The sequence below is a fragment of the Lepidochelys kempii genome, chromosome 1, assembly GCF_965140265.1.
Source record: "Lepidochelys kempii isolate rLepKem1 chromosome 1, rLepKem1.hap2, whole genome shotgun sequence".
NCBI classification, from domain to species: Eukaryota; Metazoa; Chordata; order Testudines; family Cheloniidae; genus Lepidochelys; species Lepidochelys kempii.
The window spans coordinates 284,988,632-285,008,721 of NC_133256.1; the positions used below are offsets into that span (position 1 = coordinate 284,988,632).

Genomic DNA, 20,090 nt, shown 5'->3' on the forward strand with positions numbered 1-20,090 from the left:
TCTATTCACGTAAAACAACAGGGGATAAATAGTATACTAAAATAAATAAATAAATGATTAGCATTATTGAAAGGATCCACTGGCAAGTACATAAGAGAGGGGAGATAGTGCATCAAAGCAGAGTTTTGCCTGAGTGGACAAAATGCACTGAGTGGAGTGTTTAGTGGATATGGAAAGACTGGTTAGCTCAAAAAAAAAAAAAAGTGATCACCACTGATAGACCTTATTCCAGGGAGATGAGTCCAGGAAACAGGACAGCAACATCTTTTACCAAGAAAAGTACTGCAATCTGGGAGAATTAGGGTTAACCTAACAATAATAGATAGATGGTAAAAAAAAAAAAGATAAGCATTAATAAAAGCAACTACAAAGCTTCTAGTTACAGAGGAATTCACTGCCCCAAAATTTGTAGCAACTGCCATCACTCATACTGCTTACTTACGTATTTGTACAGTAGTATGTGGCTTATGGAAATAAATCTGTAGTAATACATTGCTTATTAAGAGGCCGTATTGATACAGTCCCACACTGTGAGCAATGTGGAGTCACCATCCCAGTGGAAGTACCAGCAGGCAAAGGAAACATGCCTATTAAGAACTGATAAGAAATGTATAAAACTATTTATAATCCTAGAGGGAAAGGGGAGTGGGTGGAGCTATTGATCAATGGAGAGAGGGGTGAGGCCAGTGGGTGGAAAGAACTGCCACTAGAGATTATAGAAAGGGAAGTGAGTGGAGCTGTTCACTGTTATGACAGAGTGGCTTTACAAGAGCTTCCTGATATGGGGTGTAATAGTACGCTTATATATAGGGCAATGTGTAGGAACTTATAGAACTCTACGTTCAGGAAGTGTGTGATGAGAGAGGACAGTATATGTGGAGGAAGGAATAAACCTGAATATTATATTGTCTCTCTCTATCTTTTTATAACTGAACACTGAACAGTGCTTTATGGAATTTAGACATAAATTCAAGACGTAAAAAGCAGGCAGAGCCCCTGGTAACACTATTCTCTAGATAGTTGGCAGGCATGCGTTTTCTCTGCATCACAGCCCTCCAAGAACTAACAACAGTGGAGTGTGATTAGGCAGATTCACTCAGGTTGTAACACCCCAAAGAAAAAACACTGTCACCTGTATAGAGGCTCGCATATACTGGTTCAAATTGGATTCTCCCCAGACCAGCAGACAAAGCAAGGACCTTTGGTTAAATAGCTTGATTTAAAGCTGACTATGGGCCTTCTTTCTGATCCAGCAAATGGACAAGACCTTCTGTCCATGGGGGGCTCTTCCTGAGAAGGGTTGGAAGGGCTTGAACCTGTCTGTATTCTTGTTCTGAGTAAAAGGAGTGATGAACTGGTAACCCCAGGAAAACCCCTGGGAGGGGTTTAAAGGACTGTTCAGCAGCCAGAGCCCTTGTTGGAGTCATGGGGTGACTTCTGGTAAGCTTATTAGCATGTCTGTAGGTTCTTTTGTTGTTTTATGTTTTCTCTATAATACTTTTGCCTTAAGAATAAATGTGCTTGCTTAGAATGAGCTGGTGGTAACTTATAACTCTGGCAATTATACTGTTTACCATCTCTGAGGAGAAAAGAAAAGCAGGTCTGCTTAGGCAGTCTGACTTAGTTGGGGAATTCACAGTGTAGGCAGGAAGCTGTTTAGCCTGGAAATAGCTCAGCTATTTGGGTGTCTCCACCCAAGAAAGGTAATGGCTGAGCAGCCTGGAGCCTAGGGTGCCCTTGCTGGACCATAGAGCAGGAATACAGGGGCAGTTGCCCTGAAGTGTGACACTGCTTTCTTCATATTTTTCAAGATCAAATCTGTCATGGAATTAAGCTTTCCTTTGAAGCAGAAAACAGAACATTGATTAGTTTGATGTCCTTCAAGTGAGACATTTTTGGTGTCTGTGCACAATCCTCTCTAAGTCTGCTGATCATTTCTTTGCCTCTGTTTTACCTCATTTATTATGCTTTGTGCCTCCTCTGATTTGGAACTGTATTCCTATTATCTGCACATCTACTACACTTACACTGTCTTTTTGTCTGCTGCGAATATTATAATCTCCCACTTCCTCTGTGCTATATATTAAAGACATCTTTCACATCGGAGGAGATTGTTAAAGTTACAGGCAGTCTACTCTTTATTTGATTTCCATGAGCTGTAAATGGGGTTACTTTTACATCATTTACGTAACCATTACTTTTTTCCTTATCTGGAACATCCACTCTTACTGATATCACTGACTGGTTGTTTTTAGCATTTCAGATTCATGAGGATTTAATGGATCATACGGAATAGTTTGTATTCTAGAATATAATTTAGAATAATTTAGGTGGTTTCACACACACACTTTTCTTTCAGAGGTCCCTGCCTTTTTAGAGCTTGCTGTCAAACTTACTTAATGTCATACTGATTTGTTAAAAACACTAAAGGTTACATGACAGCATTCAAAGAATCCCTAAATACTTTATTTGGTGAAAAAGTGTTGAGAGGATGGATTCAGAGGATTTCATCTGTAGGTCATCAGCTCAAATGTAGCTAGTTAACCTTTGATGTCGAGGCCAGTCCAGTGAGTTGATGGTTTCAGACCAGTTCTAAGTGGGCAAGTTTCTACATTATACCAAAACATCATCACAACTGGTACTAACTGGCATCCTTGTTGGTAAGTTTAGAAGAGAAGCCATCAATTGAATGGGAATTGAGATTAAACATCCCCTTCATATCAGAGTTGAGACACATTGTCAATAGGCAAAGTGAGGTTTTGTAAAAAGAAAAGGAGTACTTGTGGCACCTTAGAGACTAACCAATTTATTTGAGCATGAGCTTTCGTGAGCTACAGCTCACTTCATCGGATGCATACCGTGGAAACTGCAGCAGACTTTATATATACACAGAGAATATGAAACAATACCTCCTCCCACCCCACTGTCCTGCTGGTAATAGCTTATCTAAAGTGATCATCAGGTGGGCCATTTCCAGTACCTGAATGGCCCACCTGATGATCACTTTAGATAAGCTATTACCAGCAGGACAGTGGGGTGGGAGGAGGTATTGTTTCATATTCTCTGTGTATATATAAAGTCTGCTGCAGTTTCCACGGTATGCATCCGATGAAGTGAGCTGTAGCTCACGAAAGCTCATGCTCAAATAAATTGGTTAGTCTCTAAGGTGCCACAAGTACTCCTTTTCTTTTTGCGAATCTAGACTAACACGGCTGTTACTCTGAAACCTGAGGTTTTGTAGTTTTCACCACCACTGCCCACACTGTACCTGATTTATTTTATTCTCTAGAGGTATCATTTCACACATTTCACAAGCACTAAATTCACATTTTTGATATATTGAATAAGTGGCCAGATGGGGAATTTTCTTGTTGCTTTTTGCTTTGAATGATATCTCTACGTTGTGAGGAGTTTCTGAGTAATCTACATTATTAACATTGCATTCTAATTTGAGACCTTTTATAGATAATATTTTTGTTAAATAGAGTATTCTGTTTAACCCCACTTTTTATTATAGGCCTGATCAAAAGCCCATTGAACACACTGGAAAGATTTCCTTTGACTTCAATAGACTTTGAACAGGCCTTAAATGCACAGTTTATCTTTACTGCATAAAATCTTGCACGTTCAGCTGACTATGCAAGTCAAGTCAGCATATTACAACATTAATATGTCAAAAGAGAATATGCCAGAGGAATTTTACATTGATATCAATAGCAGATAAGTCCCCAATATTCAATTTCTTACACAGTAATCTTCTCGTCTACAGATATAGACTGTAACATTGAATACAGTTAGTTTCTTCAGAATAGGTTAAAAATTATCTGTTTTTGCTAAATTGTCACATGGTTTTTCCTTATTTTCACAAATTGTGATTAGAGTTGGGCCTAAGCCACAAACTTCAGAACTTCGGAATTCAGAAAGTTCTCAAATTTCATATGTCTTCAAACCCAAGCTTTTGTTTTGGGCCTAGCTCGAGTCATGACAGGGCATAGAAGAGTCATATTATTTTTCAAAATCTGTGAACTTTAGTAAATAAGATTTAGCTTCTGGCTCTCCCCCACCTCTTATAAGGAATATTCTAACATTTCTCTTTCCCCGCAAACCTACTTCTCTACCTCAGTGCCTAAATGATTCATTTACTATTAAGAATCTGGCTTTTGCAGTTTGATATGCCCACCATGTAGAAATGTTTTCTTAATGCTGTTCTCTTTTTGTATCCTTCCAGTCAAATGTACCACAGACGGAGGCCCTGATCCTGTAAATATTTACGTGTATGATTTACAAGTAGTGAGTAGTTCCATTCAGTGGGATCACTCACATGTATGAGTGATTGAAAGATCAGGGCCAGAATTATCTGCCATGCTATGGCTTCTTGGCCCACCCAAAACTCCCACTGAAGCCAGTTTTGAATTCTGTGCATACCTAAAACTCCCAATGGCTACAATGGAAGTTTAAAGTGCATAGGTAATTCAGGAGCATAGCATTATTATACAATTTTATAACTATTAGATAGGGAGCTAATATAAATGTATTGTTATTTTTCCACTATAGGCGAGGATCCAATGTCTCCCTGACTTTGGACATGAGCAGTTTGGGAAATGTCGAACCTTTTGTCGCAGTGCATACCCCACGAGAAAAAGTAGCCATGGAATATCTACAGTCAGCTAGTCGGGTCCTGACAAGACAGCAGCTGCGAGATACAGTTGCATGCTCTCATTTGCTCCAAACAGAGTTCATGGTGAGCCCATTTTTTACTGGGAAAAAAGCAAAACAAAACAAACCTTGCAAGGCAATTTTAATAGTGCTAGTCTAATAAATGCAAGAAATGTGTACACTATCAGGGCAAATGGGAATGAGAAGATGTATACCACTCTCTTGAGTATGTTTGAGGTATAACAAACGAATATGAACAATATCATTTGTATTAAACATGCTAGGGCATGTGGTTTGTTGGGCTTTTCTTTCTTTTGAATTCTGCATACATAAGTCAATAAAACAGATGATGTTATGTTGGACGCAAAATAGTTTTCATTATAAATTATCTCAGATAAGTAAAATCTTTATATTTCATCTTTAAAGAGACACTGTTTATGAGGCAAGTCAGTGTGCCAAATTGTTTAAATTGAAAGAATTTTAAATATCTGCCATGGTTGGTAGGGGAACCCAGGCCCACCCTCTAGTCTGGGTTCCAGTCAAGGGCCCTGAAGTGAACAGTCAAGGTCTGCATTTACACGAACCTTAATGTTCTCACCCCAGACTCCTTCCTACCATGTTTCTTCTCCCATCCCTCAGAGAGAGGGACTGCAGTCTTTCTCCCTGCACTGTCGCCAGCCGCCTGGCTTTATAGAAGCCCTGCCTGTTCCCTCACAGGTGAGCTTCCTCCTAATTAACTCACATCACACAGCCTAAATCTCCCTGTTTGCAGCTTAATTGGCTGGTTGAGCCTACCTGGCTTAATTCAGCTATTGCAGAGCTGATGTGGGGAGTACACCCCATCACACACGGCCAAGGACAATCCCATGCCAGATGGAGAGAGTTTTGTTGTAGCAAAGAAGCCTCAAATATGGGCAGAGACTCAGCCCAGGAAAACACTGTATAAGACCGGTCCTACATTTGAGCTGCTTTTACTTACGTGGGTGGAAGAATTCCTGTTCTGCACCTGCTTTCACTGCTATTGTGCCAGGGGGAGGAAATGAATGAATGCAGAGTGAATAAATTGTATGTGTGAAGTATGCTTGTGGTAGGGGATGGTGTGGGTGCAGAGTATGGATGCATGTGGATGAGGTCAGGGTAGATGCATGTGACTGAACATGTGGATGAGCACAGCTGGAGTGCAGGTGACATTGTATGAAGTGTGCAGACTTAATGAATTTGACTATGGGTAAGAGAAGAGTGAATGTGAATGAGTGAAATGTGCCATAGAGAATTCAATAAAAACAAGAGCTGCTGAAGAATTTTTCATTCATTTATTTTCTGGTAGCAAATGCAACAAACACAACAGTATGCAAATGTATGCAAATGTGTGCAAATTAATGCTCATTTCAGAGTAACAGCCGTGTTAGTCTGTATTCGCAAAAAGAAAAGGAGGACTTGTGGCACCTTAGAGACTAACAAATTTATTTGAGCATAAGCTTTCGTGAGCTACAGCTCACTTCATCGGATGCATACTGTGGAAACTGCAGAAGACATTATATACACAGAGATCATGAAACAATACCTCCTCCCACCCCACTCTCCTGCTGGTAATAGCTTATCTAAAGTGATCACTCTCCTTACAATGTGTATGATAATCAAGTTGGGCCATTTCCAGCACAAATCCAGGTTTTCTCACACACCCCCCAAAAAACCACACACACAAACTCACTCTCCTGCTGGTACTAGCTTATCCAAAGTGACCACTCTCCCTACAATGTGCTATTACCAGCAGGAGAGTGAGTTTGTGTGTATGGGGGTGGGGGTATGAGAAAACCTGGATTTGTGCTGGAAATGGCCCAACTTGATTATCATGCACATTGTAAAGAGAGTGGTCACTCTGGATGGGCTATTACCAGCAGGAGAGTGAGTTTGGGGTGGGGGGGCGGAGGGTGAGAAAACCTGGATTTGTGCTGGATTTGTGCTGTATGCATCAGATGAAGTGAGCTGTAGCTCACAAAAGCTTATGCTCAAATAAATTGGCTAGTCTCTAAGGGGCCACAAGTACTCCTTTTCTTTTTGCGAATACAGACTAACAGGGCTGTTACTCTGAAACCTGTCATTGTAGGGAGAGTGGTCCCTTTGGATAAGCTATTACCAGCCTGAGAGTGAGTTTGTGTGTGTGGTTTTTGGGGGGGGGATGAGAAAACCTGGATTTGTGCTGGAAATGGCCCACCTTGATTGTCATACACATTGTAAGGAGAGTGATCACTTTAGATAAGCTATTACCAGCAGGAGAGTGGGGTGGGAGGAGGTATTGTTTCATGGTCTCTGTGTATATAATGTCTTCTGCAGTTTCCACAGTATGCATCCGATGAAGTGAGCTGTAGCTCACAAAAGCTTATGCTCAAATAAATTGGTTAGTCTCTAAGGTGCCAAAAGTACTGCTTTTCTTAATGCTCATTTGAAATCTGAAGCATTTTGGGTTGCACGGGTTAGCAGGTATGTTATCGTAATATAATCTCTTACTTACACTCTTAGTCCTTTGTTTTCTCTTGCCTTTTACAGATAAGCACAAAGATTAAGTGCCATGTCTATGTTTGTAGAGCACCATATAAATTTAGAGAGCTGTTTATGGTCTTGGCCCTCCATACAAACACTTACCCCTGGGAGTAGTCCCACTGAGTAAACCCCACAACCAATAGTAAGTGCTTATAGGTCTCAAGTGATTAACTGGACCAGAAAAGCAAAGCTCTATGTTCAACTTGATGGCATTTCTGTGTCTGTCTATAATGTGATAACTTCTGAATGCTGCATCTGACCAATTCCAAAATTTCAGGGGATGTTCTAGGCCTCAATGGGCAGAATCCTGTTGGTTTTGTTGAAAACTGGAAAACCTTGATTTGATTTCCACTACTCAGGTCCATAGAGCCTATTTGGGGCAGTAGGCTGAGGAATCTCTCTGAGGCCTCTCCTGACTACACATATCACAGGCAGCATCTAAATACACTGCTCTCTCTTGTTGACTGTACAACTTTACCTGCTTAAGCAATAAAGTGTTTTTTCAGTTTCAAAGTGCCAGAGATGTTTGTACCAACAGTGCAGAACTGCACCAGGGAAGCTATAGGTGACATAAAAGAAAACAGTCACTGCCCCAAGGAGCTCACAATCCAGTCCAGACCCCGTTGGAACAGTTCAGTTCCAGAGTACACCAGGGACTGTATGCAGGGATCTCACAAGGTCACAGTAAGGAGGAGTGAGCTCTGGGGAGAGATGTGAAGAAGGAGCAGGAGGTCATGTGACATACGGGGCATGGGAGAGACTGTTCCATGCAGAAGGAGAAGGGGCATGGAAGGCAGAGTAAAGGGTTGGTGAGGAGGAGGCTGGGGCTGAGCATGGGGGAGCAAAAGAAGGAGGTGGGAGTGAAGTTGGGTAGGACTTGCAAGTGAAGAGAAGTCTGCCCTTGATGCAGGAGGCACAGGGAGGATGGTGCAGGGACTTGAAGTGAGTGACATGAGCAGAGCAGCAGGGGAGGGATGTGATTTTAGCAGTTGCACTTTGTCTGGGCTGAGGGTGAACAAGGGGAGAGGCAGCAATATCAGTGAGGAGGAGGCTGCAGGAGCCAAGGAGAGAGATGACCAGGGCAGGGAGCAAGGTGTAGTGGTGGAGGTGGGGAAGAGGCAAGGATGGAGATCAGAAAGGATTCAGTGGCAGTTTGTGTCTGGGGGAGTAAACGTTAACATGAAGGTTGCAAGCGTGGCTGGTGGGGAGGTCAGGAACAGAGTGAGGAGCAGGAGGGAATCACAGCAGCAAGAACTGACTGTAATGAATCTTATTTTCCTTTGCTCCTGTTGGCCCAATGGGGAGGGAGAGTGAATTTCCTCAGGCGTGGGAAGCACTTTGAGAGCCTCAGATAAGCAGTGCTCTAGGAGGGGCAGGGCACTTCGGTTCAGGGACAGAGACTGGGTTCCTACCCCTCCCACTACCCTTCTTGCAAGAGACAATTCTGCCACCTTCTTAGCACTCACGTAAGCTTTGGCCTGAAGGGTTGTGGCATGGGGCACAGAGTCCAGAATTTCAGAGGCTGTTCTGGGCATCAATGGGCTGAGCCCTACTGATGGTTGTGAAAATCAGAAAAGCCTGATTTGCAGCACTGGAAGCATGAAGTAAATCAGTCCTACGGTGTGCCTGTTTGGCACAGCAGGCAGAGGAATCTCTCTGCTGCCCTCTGCTGCTGCCTATACAACTCACAGGCAGCAGATTAATATTCTGCTCTCTTTCTTTGGTTGTACAGCTCGGCCTGCAAGGAAGTGTGAGACCCTCTAATAATGCTAATGGTTTCACATTGAAATCATTTGAATTTTCTAAAGGAGGCTGCATGGTTCACTGGTTAGGGCACCAGATTTGGAGGCAGGAGATTTGGGTTCAGTTATTGACAGTCCCCTAATTCACTGCGTGTCACTGGGTAAGTCACTTAAATCTATGCCTTAGCTGCCCTGTCTGTAAAATGGGGATAAGGTGCTTAACCCACCCTTGTAAAGGGATTTGCAATCTACACATCAAAAGTTTTATGTGAATGTTAAGCATTACTAAAGGAGTACTTGTGGCACCTTAGAGACTAACCAATTTATTTGAGCATAAGCTTTCGTGAGCTACAGCTCACTTCATCGGATGCATACTGTGGAAAGTGTAGAAGATCTTTTTATATACACACAAAGCATGAAAAAATACCTCCTCCGACCCCATTCTCCTGCTGGTAATAGCTTATCTAAAGTTATCACTCTCCTTACAATGTGTATGATAATCATATCTATTCAGGGGACAATATCACAGGGCCTAATAACATCGGCCACACTATCAGAGGCTCGTTCCCCTGCACATCCACCAATGTGATATATGCCATCATGTGCCAGCAATGCCCCTCTGCCATGTGTATTGGTCAAACTGGACAGTCTCTACGTAGAAGAATAAATGGACACAAATCAGATGTCAAGAATTATAACATTCATAAACCAGTCGGAGAACACTTCAATCTCTCTGGTAATGCGATTACAGACATGAAAGTTGTGATATTACAACAAAAAAACTTCAAATCCAGATTCCAGCGAGAAACTGTTGAATTGGAATTCATTTGCAAATTGGATACAATTAACTTAGGCTTGAATAGAGACTGGGAGTGGCTAAGTCATTATGCAAGGTAACCTATTTCCCCTCGTTTTTTCCTACCCCCCTCCCCAGACGTTCTTGTTAAACCCTGGATTTGTGCTGGAAATGGCCCACCTTGATTATCATACACATTGTAAAGAGAGTGGTCACTTTGGATGGGCTATTACCAGCAGGAGAGTGAGTTTGGGGGGGGGGGGGGCGGAGGGTGAGAAAACCTGGATTTGTGCTGGAAATGGCCCAACTTGATTATCATACACATTGTAAGGAGAGTGATCACTTTAGATAAGCTATTACCAGCAGGAGAGTGGGGTGGGAGGAGGTATTGTTTCATGGTCTCTGTGTATATAATGTCTTCTGCAGTTTCCACAGTATGCATCTGATGAAGTGAACTGTAGCTCACGAAAGCTTATGCTCAAATAAATTGGTTAGTCTCTAAGGTGCCACAAGTACTCCTTTTCTTTTTGCAAATACAGACTAACACGGCTGTTACTCTGAAACTTAAGCATTACTGTGTAAGAATCTTGAGGGCATTCTCACACAGCGTAGTTATTAGCTACAGTTTGTAAATCCTTGCTTTTTTCCACCCTAGCAAATTTTCAACCCCCTTCTTCTTAAACTGTTGTGTACTTTAACCTATTTTATAACCTCATAAAAACCTTTGCTTTTAATAATTCATCAGAACTGTTCCTCGGAAGTCAACACGTCAATGTGCAGCTCTTGTGTTTATTAAAGGAAGGGTGTTGACAGGCTGGAGATGGGAACCAGTTTTTTTGTTAATACTTTGATGTCAACAGATAGTTGTGAAGCATCAGATGGCCTTCCAGTATAATTTCCTGCATGACTTCTTAAGAACACCAATCTGATCTAATTTATTTCTATAGGAAATACCAATGAATTTTGTGGATCCCAAAGAAATTGCCATCCCAAGTCATGGAACTAAAAACCGTTATAAAACAATTTTGCCAAGTAAGTGTATTTAAACAATGCTTTTTAGTATGAAATTTAGTCCCATTTTATTAATATAACTCTGCTTATAGATTTGTAGGAAGCCTGCTGGTCTTTTTTTTTATGGTGGATATTTTGTACATATTTGAATTAGGGCTGTTGATTCATCACATTTAACTCATGTGATTAACTCAAAAATATTAATCACGATTTTTAAAAAAATCACAATTAATCACAGCTTTAATTGCATTGTTCAACAATAGAATACCAATTGAACTGTATTAAACATTTTTGGATGTTTTTCTACATTTTCAAATATATTGATTTTAATTACAACACAGAATACAAAGTGTACGGTGCTCACTTTATATTATTATTTTTATTACAAATGTTTGCAGTATGAAAACAATAAAAGAAATAGTATATTTCAATTCACCTCATGCAAATACTGTAGTGCATTCTCTTTATCGTGAAAGTGCATCTTACAAATGTAGATTTTTTTTGTTACTTAACTGCACTCAAAAACAAAACAGTGTAAAACTTTAGAGCCTAGAAATCCACGCAGTCCTACTTCTTGTTCAGCCAATCACTAAGACAAACAAGTTTGTTTACATTTATGGGAGATAATGCTGCCCGCTTCTTATTTACAATGTCACCTAAAAGTGAAAACAGATCTTCCAATGGCACTTTTGTAGCTGGCATTGCAAAGTATTTACGTGCCACATATGCTAAACATTCATATGCCCCTTCATGCTTTGGCCACCATTCCAGAGGACATGCTTCCATGCTGATGATGCTCATTAAAAAAATAATTTGTGAATTAAATTTGTGACTGAACTCCTTGGGGGAGAACTGTATGTCTCCTGCTCTGTTTTACCTGCTGCCGTAGATTTCATGTTATAGCAGTCTTGGACGATGACCCAACACACGTTGTTCATTTTAAGAACACTTTCACTGCAGATTTGACAAAACGCAAAGAAGAGACCAATGAGAAATTTCTAAATATAGATACAGCACTCGACCCAAGGTTTAAGAATTTGAAGTGCCTTCCAAAATCTGAGAGGGACAAGGTGTGAAGCATGCTTTCAGAAATCTTAAAGGTGCAACACTCTGATGTGGAAACTACAGAACCCGAACCACCAAAAAAGAAAATCAGCTCTCTGGTGGTGGCATCTGACTCAGATGATGAAAATGAACATGCATTGGTCTACACTGCTTTGGATTGTTATCGAGCAGGACCCGTCATCAGCATGGATGCATGGTGGTTGAAGCATAAAGGGACATTTGAATCTTTAGCACATCTGGCATGTAAATATCTTGTGACGCCAGCTACAGTAGTGCCATGCCAACACTTGTTCCCCAGGTGACATTGTAAACAAGAAGCAGGCAGCATTGTCTCCTGCAAATGTAAACAAACTTGTTTGTCTGTGCAATTGGCTAAACGAAAAGTAGGACTGAGTGGACTTGTAGGCGCTACAGTTTTACATTGTTTTGTTTTTGAATGCAGTTATTTTTGTACATAATTCTACATTTGTAAGTTCAACTTTCATGATAAAGAGATTGCACTACAGTACTTGCAATGGCAGAATTGAAAATACTATTTCTTTTGTTTTTACAGTGCAAATATTTGTAATGAAAAATACATATAAAGTGAGCACTGTACACTTTGTATTCAGTTTTGTAATTGAAATCAATATATTTGAAAATGTAGAAAACAGCCAAAAATATTTAAATAAATGGTATTCTATTATTGTGTAACAGCACAATTAATTGCATGATTAATCATGATTAATCTTTTTAATTGCTTGACAGCCCTAATTTAAATAACTTATCTGTATTCTATCTACAGTGAGGGACCATCAGAACTGTGGCCTTGAGGGGACCTCGGGCACTGTTGCATTTTGGTCCTGCCTATTTTCTGCCCATGACACATAATAATCTAGTCTCCTGTGGGCTGTAATACTTTGGTCTCATTTCAGCTGTAGGGTAAATGTGTGAGTGCTGGGTGGTGTTGGTGGCTTGTGATATACAGGAGACCAGACTAGATGATCTAATGGTCCTTCTGGCCTTAAACTCTATGACTTTAGAATGCCCACTGAGTTATGTCTAGTCAAGTTCTGCAACTGCAAGACTGTACCCTGAATGAGTCAGAGAACCTTATTGCAAATCCTTTACTGTCTAACATTGAGTGATTCAGACTAAATGAACCAATGTGCCCTCAAATCTTCTCGAGTAGACATTCATTTATAATGGTTCTCTTTCTCTTGCTCCTTTTCTTTTCCTACTGGTTTGTAGCATTGTTGGAATCCATCTCTTTTAGCCAGATAATTACCCTTATACTACTATCTCAGAGTTGCTGTTAACATTATTGTTAATTTCTTGTTAATTGTTATTGTTGTTAATTTCTTGTATTGCTTCTGTGTTTTCATTGGTCTAAGTGATGCATTTCCCAAAACAGTAAGAATTACTTCATTGTAAATTGAGTTAGTTAACATTTTCTGATGGAACAGTTTTCCATCAAAAATACAGTTCCGTTGACATAGAATAATTTTGTGGGAACATATCATTTTCACTGAAATTTTTGCTGGAAGAAAGGAAAAATGGCTTGTTTTAACTTTCTCATTTCATTTCTGTGATGTTAGAATGTTTTGCTTTTATTTTATTTCATTTCATTTTGACTTCTTTATTATACTACATTAATTTTATTATACTTTTTAATTATATGTAACAGTTTGAAATGAAATGTTTCAATGGTTCTGAATCAGAATCCACAAGAATTTCTGTCCCATGGGAAATTTCTAAATTCCAGCTTTTTGTTACGATTCAAAACGAAAACAAAATTCAAAATGTTGACATTTCCCATGAAACTGATATTCTATTTTCCAACCAGCTCTAGCAATAATGTCCTTGCAGTCATGTGTGGTCACACACTTTGCTCAGTGTAGTAATCCTGAGCAAAGTATATTCTATGCATTTCACGCATTCTAAATGGTAAGAATGTTCTTTGTTTACCTAACTGAATTATAGTTTGATCACACTGTAAAAGGGATTTGCAGGCAAATTAATGAAAGATGTTGGCCATCAAAAGTATTATTTTGTCAGGGATCTGATATATTATTGGAAACAAAACACTGGTGAAATTCTGAGCCCCCTGAAGTCAATAGCAAAACCCTCATTAACCTCAAAAGAACCAGCATTTCACCCATTATGGTCAGTGGGCCACATACAAAGGTACTGTATGCCAGGATGGAAGTTACACATTGGTAAATGAGTCTAAGTTGGTGTAACTTACATATTGAAAGTTCAGAAGACTACACCCTGAATTTAGCCCAATATAAACAGGATATACACGAAACTCCCATTGACTTCATTTGGGCCAGAATTTCATCCAGTGCCTCCAATCTGTTGATATGCCAACCCCTTAACAAAATAATGCATTCTCTCTTCATATAATTCTGAATGTTAAATCTCCTGATGTTACCATTGTGTATACACCCACAGAATGTACCCTGTGGATACAGTGCATTAAATTACACTGTAGTTTGTTTGTATTTGAATTGCATAGCTACAGTGTAGCAGTAGTCAGTGATGCTTAAGAATCATAATGCCTTTGTATTTTCACTTTCATTGTAATTGGAAAAGGTATCATTAACTTCTGGATGCACTTTTAGTTGACATGCACTGCACAGCAGCGAGAGTCTCAGACAGATATTTTGTAATTGCCTTTTACAGAAATCAAGACAAAATGAGGATAACAGATCAGTCATGTATTAATTCGAAAGAAATGCCTTGTGCTCTTCTACAGAAGATATTTTGGGGATCTAGGCACATTCTGATAAATACACGAATGCTCCACTCCCAGACCCCAAGGGTTTGGAAATTATTTGAATGGTTTAATAGAACAGCCTTCCCAGTTTCCTGCTCAGATGATATCAACCTACTGCTTAGTACTCTTGTGTCAGTTTTTCCATTCCAAGCGCTGGGTGCGTCTCTTGAACTAGGGCACCTGTGGTGACAAGTGATGTTTGAAATGATTAATTTTCTCCTGAAAATGTCCATGGTCTGGCACTCTACCCTTTGTGCTGCTAAGAAGTTTCTCATTTTCTAAGAAATAATTCTGTCAAGCTGTTAAGAGACAGACTGCGTTGGGGCAGGTTGGCATGAATAAACACTATTTTGTCCTATTTTTTAATATGAAGTGTAATGAATACCTAATGAAATTTATTTCTTAATAGAAAATTGTCATTGTAGCTGATCCAAAATTCTTTTAAGGAATAAATTTTCAATTGCAGAATAAAATTCTCAGTGCTGCTAGACAAACACTAGAATTCAACTGTAAGATGCCTAGAAAATGCTAGGAGTTTTACAATGGTATAGTAAAGTATCCCCAAGTTTAAGACAATAATTTTTTAAAAAATTAAATTTAAATCAAGTGAACAAAGTGCTTCCTTGTGCCAGTTTATAAGCAGATGCCATCAGAGGTGATGTATGGGGAAGGGCATCTGGGGTCATGTGACCCCCAGATTTGCTGCTTGGCTTGTACTGAGCATTCTCACACGGACTGAGCATGCTCAGTAATACTGCTGAAGCCAGCTTCCCTCACTCTGCCCCCTCTCCCACCCACCCACACACACTATCATCAGGCATGGGTCATCTCTGCATGCCATGAAACAATTCTTTTGAAGCTGAAAATCCTCAGTCTCCCTTGAGCTTTTCCTACAATTCTGACATTGATTGTGTTCTATCATTATTTCTCCGATACTGCTCCCTTTTAAAATCAATAGGATTGTGAACAGGCTCTAAAAGATTCATAATTTTTTTAGTGGGAGGAAAAAACATTTCAGCACAGATGCATCAAGGCAGTTTTTTATGTTCACCTGAATCAATAAATTAATCTGGGTACAGTCAGCCATACCCTGATATTTAAGCAGTGTTCAATTTAGGGTTACCAAGTCTCCAGGATTGTCCTGGAGTCCCCAGGAATTAAAGATTAATCTTTAATTAAAGATTATGTCGTGATAAAACCTCCAGGAATACATCCAACCAAAACTGGCAAACCTAACGTTGTATCAAAATAAAACCTAAATGCATTTGAGGTTAGCATTATTTTTGAGCATGTAGGAATGATCACTTTTATATGTGGAATATAATTGAATCATGCATATATTTACATACCTTGAATCAATGAGATATTTTTCCAGTGGGCAATATGTTGGTAGTTTGGAAAGTGATATGCATGGTTTACAGGTGTTTTATACAACTGGAATTTTGAGCCAATTATGAAATTTGCTGTATGAATAAAGATCCATGACTCATACAATATTTTCAAATTCCACCTTATAATATTAGCCAAATAATGTCAGCTACCGCCAAAACTTATCAATTCCATGAGCAAACAAGGGCAAATAATTAGGGATAGCTGACTCTTAAAAGGTTAGATGTCTATCCAAAGTTTGGTGAGACTTCTGAGTCTGCAGAATTAAGCAAATATGTGAACAAATTTCTCTTTTTTGGCTCCTAAAGATCAGTATCATGAAACCAGCCTTTTGCACATTTCAGAACATCTGTTGAGTATAGGAGTCAGGACTGGGGACAATATTAATGAATGATTTATTATTAGTAATCATTTGAAGTATATTGTAAATGATCATATAGCCTGACACCCAGAGGGCTTACAGTCTAAAGGCATACAAAAATAGAGGAGCGGAGGAATGAGCATTCAAGCCAGGACATATATAGAATGGTATATGACCTCTGAAGCTTGCATGCTTCATGACAAAAATGGGATATTAGTAATGTCTTAAAGATGGGGAAAGTAGAAGCTTCCTGTACGGGGAACATGAAAGAAGGCAATGGTAATTTTACCTCCGTAAAGAGTACAAGATGGGGTCCTTTGTTTAAATGCCACTTCCACCTCCAGGCATTCATAATTATAATACTCAGCACTTTCATAGCATCTTCTGTATCTCAAAGTGTTTTACAAACTTTAATGAATTAAGTATCACAATCACCCCGGAAGATATGTCCACTGTCCTGACACCAGATCCTGAGTCTTTACCATTCTTGTCCAAAAAATCACTAACATGGATAATTTAATTACTCCCACTTGTGAATAACAGAGTAATGCCCACTGCTCCTTAAACAATGTCTCCTCATTTCAAAGTTGCATAGATACCATACATCCATTTTCTAAACAGTCAATATCTGGGAGTGATTGCTAGTGTATGCAACATTATGATTTTCAAATAGTGGTCACTCAGTTGATTGGAATCATAAAAAGGATCTTAATAAAATATTTAGTGATCCATTAATATCTGGGGAAATTCAGCATGAAAAATATTTAAACAGCCTGGAGGTTGAGTCTTCTTCTAAGAGCATTTTTAGGGTAGAGGTCAGGCTACATCAGGATCATAAGCATTGTGAAAGCTAAAGGAAGTGGGTGTTTTTCCAAGGACATGTAGCCTAAGGCGTTTGTGGAAATGGCTAATAATCACTGTACTGAAAAGGAATAAGAGGTTTCCTGTCCTCATGTGGTTAAGGGAAAGAAAAAAAATCTCTGTGTGAAGAGGTTTGGGAAGGCAAACAGAGAGATTTTTAACCCAGGCTAACTAGGGTTCATTTTACTCTCTGAGCACACAAAATGAGAAAGCCTTCCTGCTTGTACTGTAGCCTGAACTGAAGGACATGAATGCGGTTTCATATTCTGAGAAGTATATTTTATAAAACATGATCCTAAACCCTGCTGTGGCTCCAAGCAATGGACTCTTGTTAATTTCAGTGGGAGTTAAGCATAAAGAATGTACATAGAATATCAGGGTTGGAGGGAACCTCAGATGGTCATCTAGTCCAACCCCCTGCTCAAAGCAGGACCAATCCCCAATTTTTGCCCCAGATCCCTAAATGGCCCTCTCAAGGATTGAACTCACAACCCTGGGTTTAGCAGGCCAATGCATGAACCACTGAACTATCACTCCCCTCATTGTCCCTTTTGTTCTAGACAAAAATATAGACTAGAACCCCAGATGCAATGCTGTGAGAATACTAGATGTTACCAACAGATAACATACATATGCTGATTCCACAATTGAACATGCATACACCTTTTTACACCTCGCTTGGACTCCGCCTAGTAATCATCTCTCCAGGGACTATTTCCAACTGAGTAGATATGGTAACTTCAAACAGCTGCTACTTTTATTTTATTTGTCTAAGCAATCTGCCAGAGAAAGGTTTCCTTTTTTTCACCCCAGATGTGAGAGAACACGGTTTCCGTTTTATTTTGTTGAAGGGATGACATTTTTGCAGAAAATGAGTGGAGGAGGGTAAAGTAGTAGCTGCTAGGCAGTTACAGTGTGGGCTCCTATGCACCCTCCTCGCTGTGTCTTTTTGTGGAGAGGACTGTTGAGTAGATCTATGTAACTGAGAAACTTCTGGCCCCTGTTCAAACCCCCTAGGGTGAACAGATTCCCCAGGAGCACAGCTCCATGATGCACAAGAGAGTTAAAATCCCCTACATAGGGACTTAGCATCCCATCAGCCCTGTGCTCAACAGAATTGCTTCTGTCCCAGTCCAGCTAGGACCCTCAAAGGCCATGGAGGAGGCTGGGAATAGGATTTGCCCCAAAATAATAGGCAATTGAAGGAAAATATTCTTCTAGTTTGGCTATACATTTCTCCAGATACAAGACACCTATTCAAATGAAATGTTTGTATGTTGAGTTACAGTGAACCTTCCTTCTATACAAAAAGACAATTCACCCTGTGCAGAAGGATCAATACAGTGCCTTTGCCTGATTTAAGGTTCACTTAAGCCCTCAGAACACCGGTGTTAATGGGACTTACATGATGTTGAGGCCTTTTGTAAACCGTATGTCTAGGAGTGAGTTTCACCAAAAATGCAAAATGCAGCACCATTGGTAGATTATTTTGCTCCAACTAGTCTTTGATTCACTTCTGCGATTCTCAATAGAAATCTTCTCTTTGTGATTTTCTTTTCAATTTCCATCTTTCCTGACTTCTTAGATCCACTAAGCAGAGTGTGTTTGAAACCAAAGAATGCAGCTGACTCCTTGAGCACCTACATAAATGCTAACTACATTAGGGTAAGTAAACACACATTCTTTGGGTGCTCCTGAGACAGTATTCTGTTTTCCAGCAGAATAGTTGATTCCGTTTGGGCTCCACTCTCCTTTTATTTCTGTCGACTTCACCTTGTATGATATAAGGATAAAGTCTACCCTACCTCTCTCTCACTATTGGTGAGATAAAGTGGTCCCGATGGGGTGTTTATAATAAAGCACCCAAGAGTTATGTACGTATTTAACCTATGGTCACATAGGACATAGCTCTGGAAGGGACCTCCCATTCATAAACTTAGCATCAAGTTCCATCTTAAAACTAGTTAGGTTGTTTGCCCCCACTACTTCTCATGAGAAGTTGTTTCAGAACCTCACTCCACTCCACTCCATAAAGGAAGTCATTTTGCTTTTTTAAAACAGCAATACATAAATATATATACCTACACACACATCGTGTCCGGTCCCCCCTCCATCCCCTCCCGCTTCTCACTTTACATCTGTACTGTCAAGGCTTTGCATCACAGACATCAATATAGTTAAGGAGAATGATTCCATTTAAAGAGCATCAATGCTGCTTTTAAATGAGCGAGAGAAATTAGGCCATGTATTGAGTCATGTGAAGTATTCCTTCCCTCCAGGGAATGAAGTACCATGGCGTTTCATATTGCTGACACTGGTAACATTGTCAATGATTTTTAAAAAAATGTAACAGTGAGTAAATTAAATTTCACATGAATTTACAGTATATTGTAAAGCACCTTAGACACTTCAGTATTCTCGACTGTCTGAACATTCTGACACACCTGTCATTGACAAGAGATGTTGGGGCATATCACTCAATACAGCTATGATAATTTATACCAGCTGAGGATCTGCTGCATTGTTCTGTGTAATGGATAAGTCAGTGGATTGCTCCATTGTCCCTGTGGTTGTGGAAATGGTTTCACTGAAGAGAGAAACAAAGTTACAATATCTGGCTCTGCCAATCATTTTATTCTTTAATAATTTATTCCTTTTTGAGGTTGCTGCAGCCTTCTCTGGCCAGCAAGGTTCAAAAGAACTCCTTCTTTAGAGCTGGACCCAAGTTCAGTGTACAAGTTCACAAGTTTTCCTTTTCACATGATAAAGATGAATACAGACATGACTCATTCATTTCCCCACTCACTCCTTCTTTCCTTTGCTTGCTTATAATTTTCAGTGTGTCTCAAGGTTCGTGCTATCCTGACAGAATGTCCCATATATAAGGTCTCAGAGGCATTTTCTGCT

At 39.8% G+C, this 20,090-nt stretch overlaps 1 protein-coding gene across 7 annotated transcripts in view; it reads left to right on the plus strand.

Moving 5' to 3' along the window:
• Nucleotides 1-20,090, plus strand: part of PTPRR (protein tyrosine phosphatase receptor type R) — a 198,773-nt gene that overhangs the window by 161,091 nt on the left and 17,592 nt on the right. For all 7 annotated transcript variants that reach the window (XR_012156754.1, XR_012156755.1, XM_073327782.1 and 4 more), the window contains 3 exons: nucleotides 4,555-4,741; nucleotides 10,683-10,767; nucleotides 18,769-18,848. Coding sequence is in view for 5 of the 7 variants with exons in the window: in XM_073327782.1 (XP_073183883.1) it covers nucleotides 4,555-4,741; nucleotides 10,683-10,767; nucleotides 18,769-18,848 (352 nt within the window). In the remaining 2 variants the exon portion in view is untranslated. The remainder of the gene's footprint in view (nucleotides 1-4,554; nucleotides 4,742-10,682; nucleotides 10,768-18,768; nucleotides 18,849-20,090) is intronic.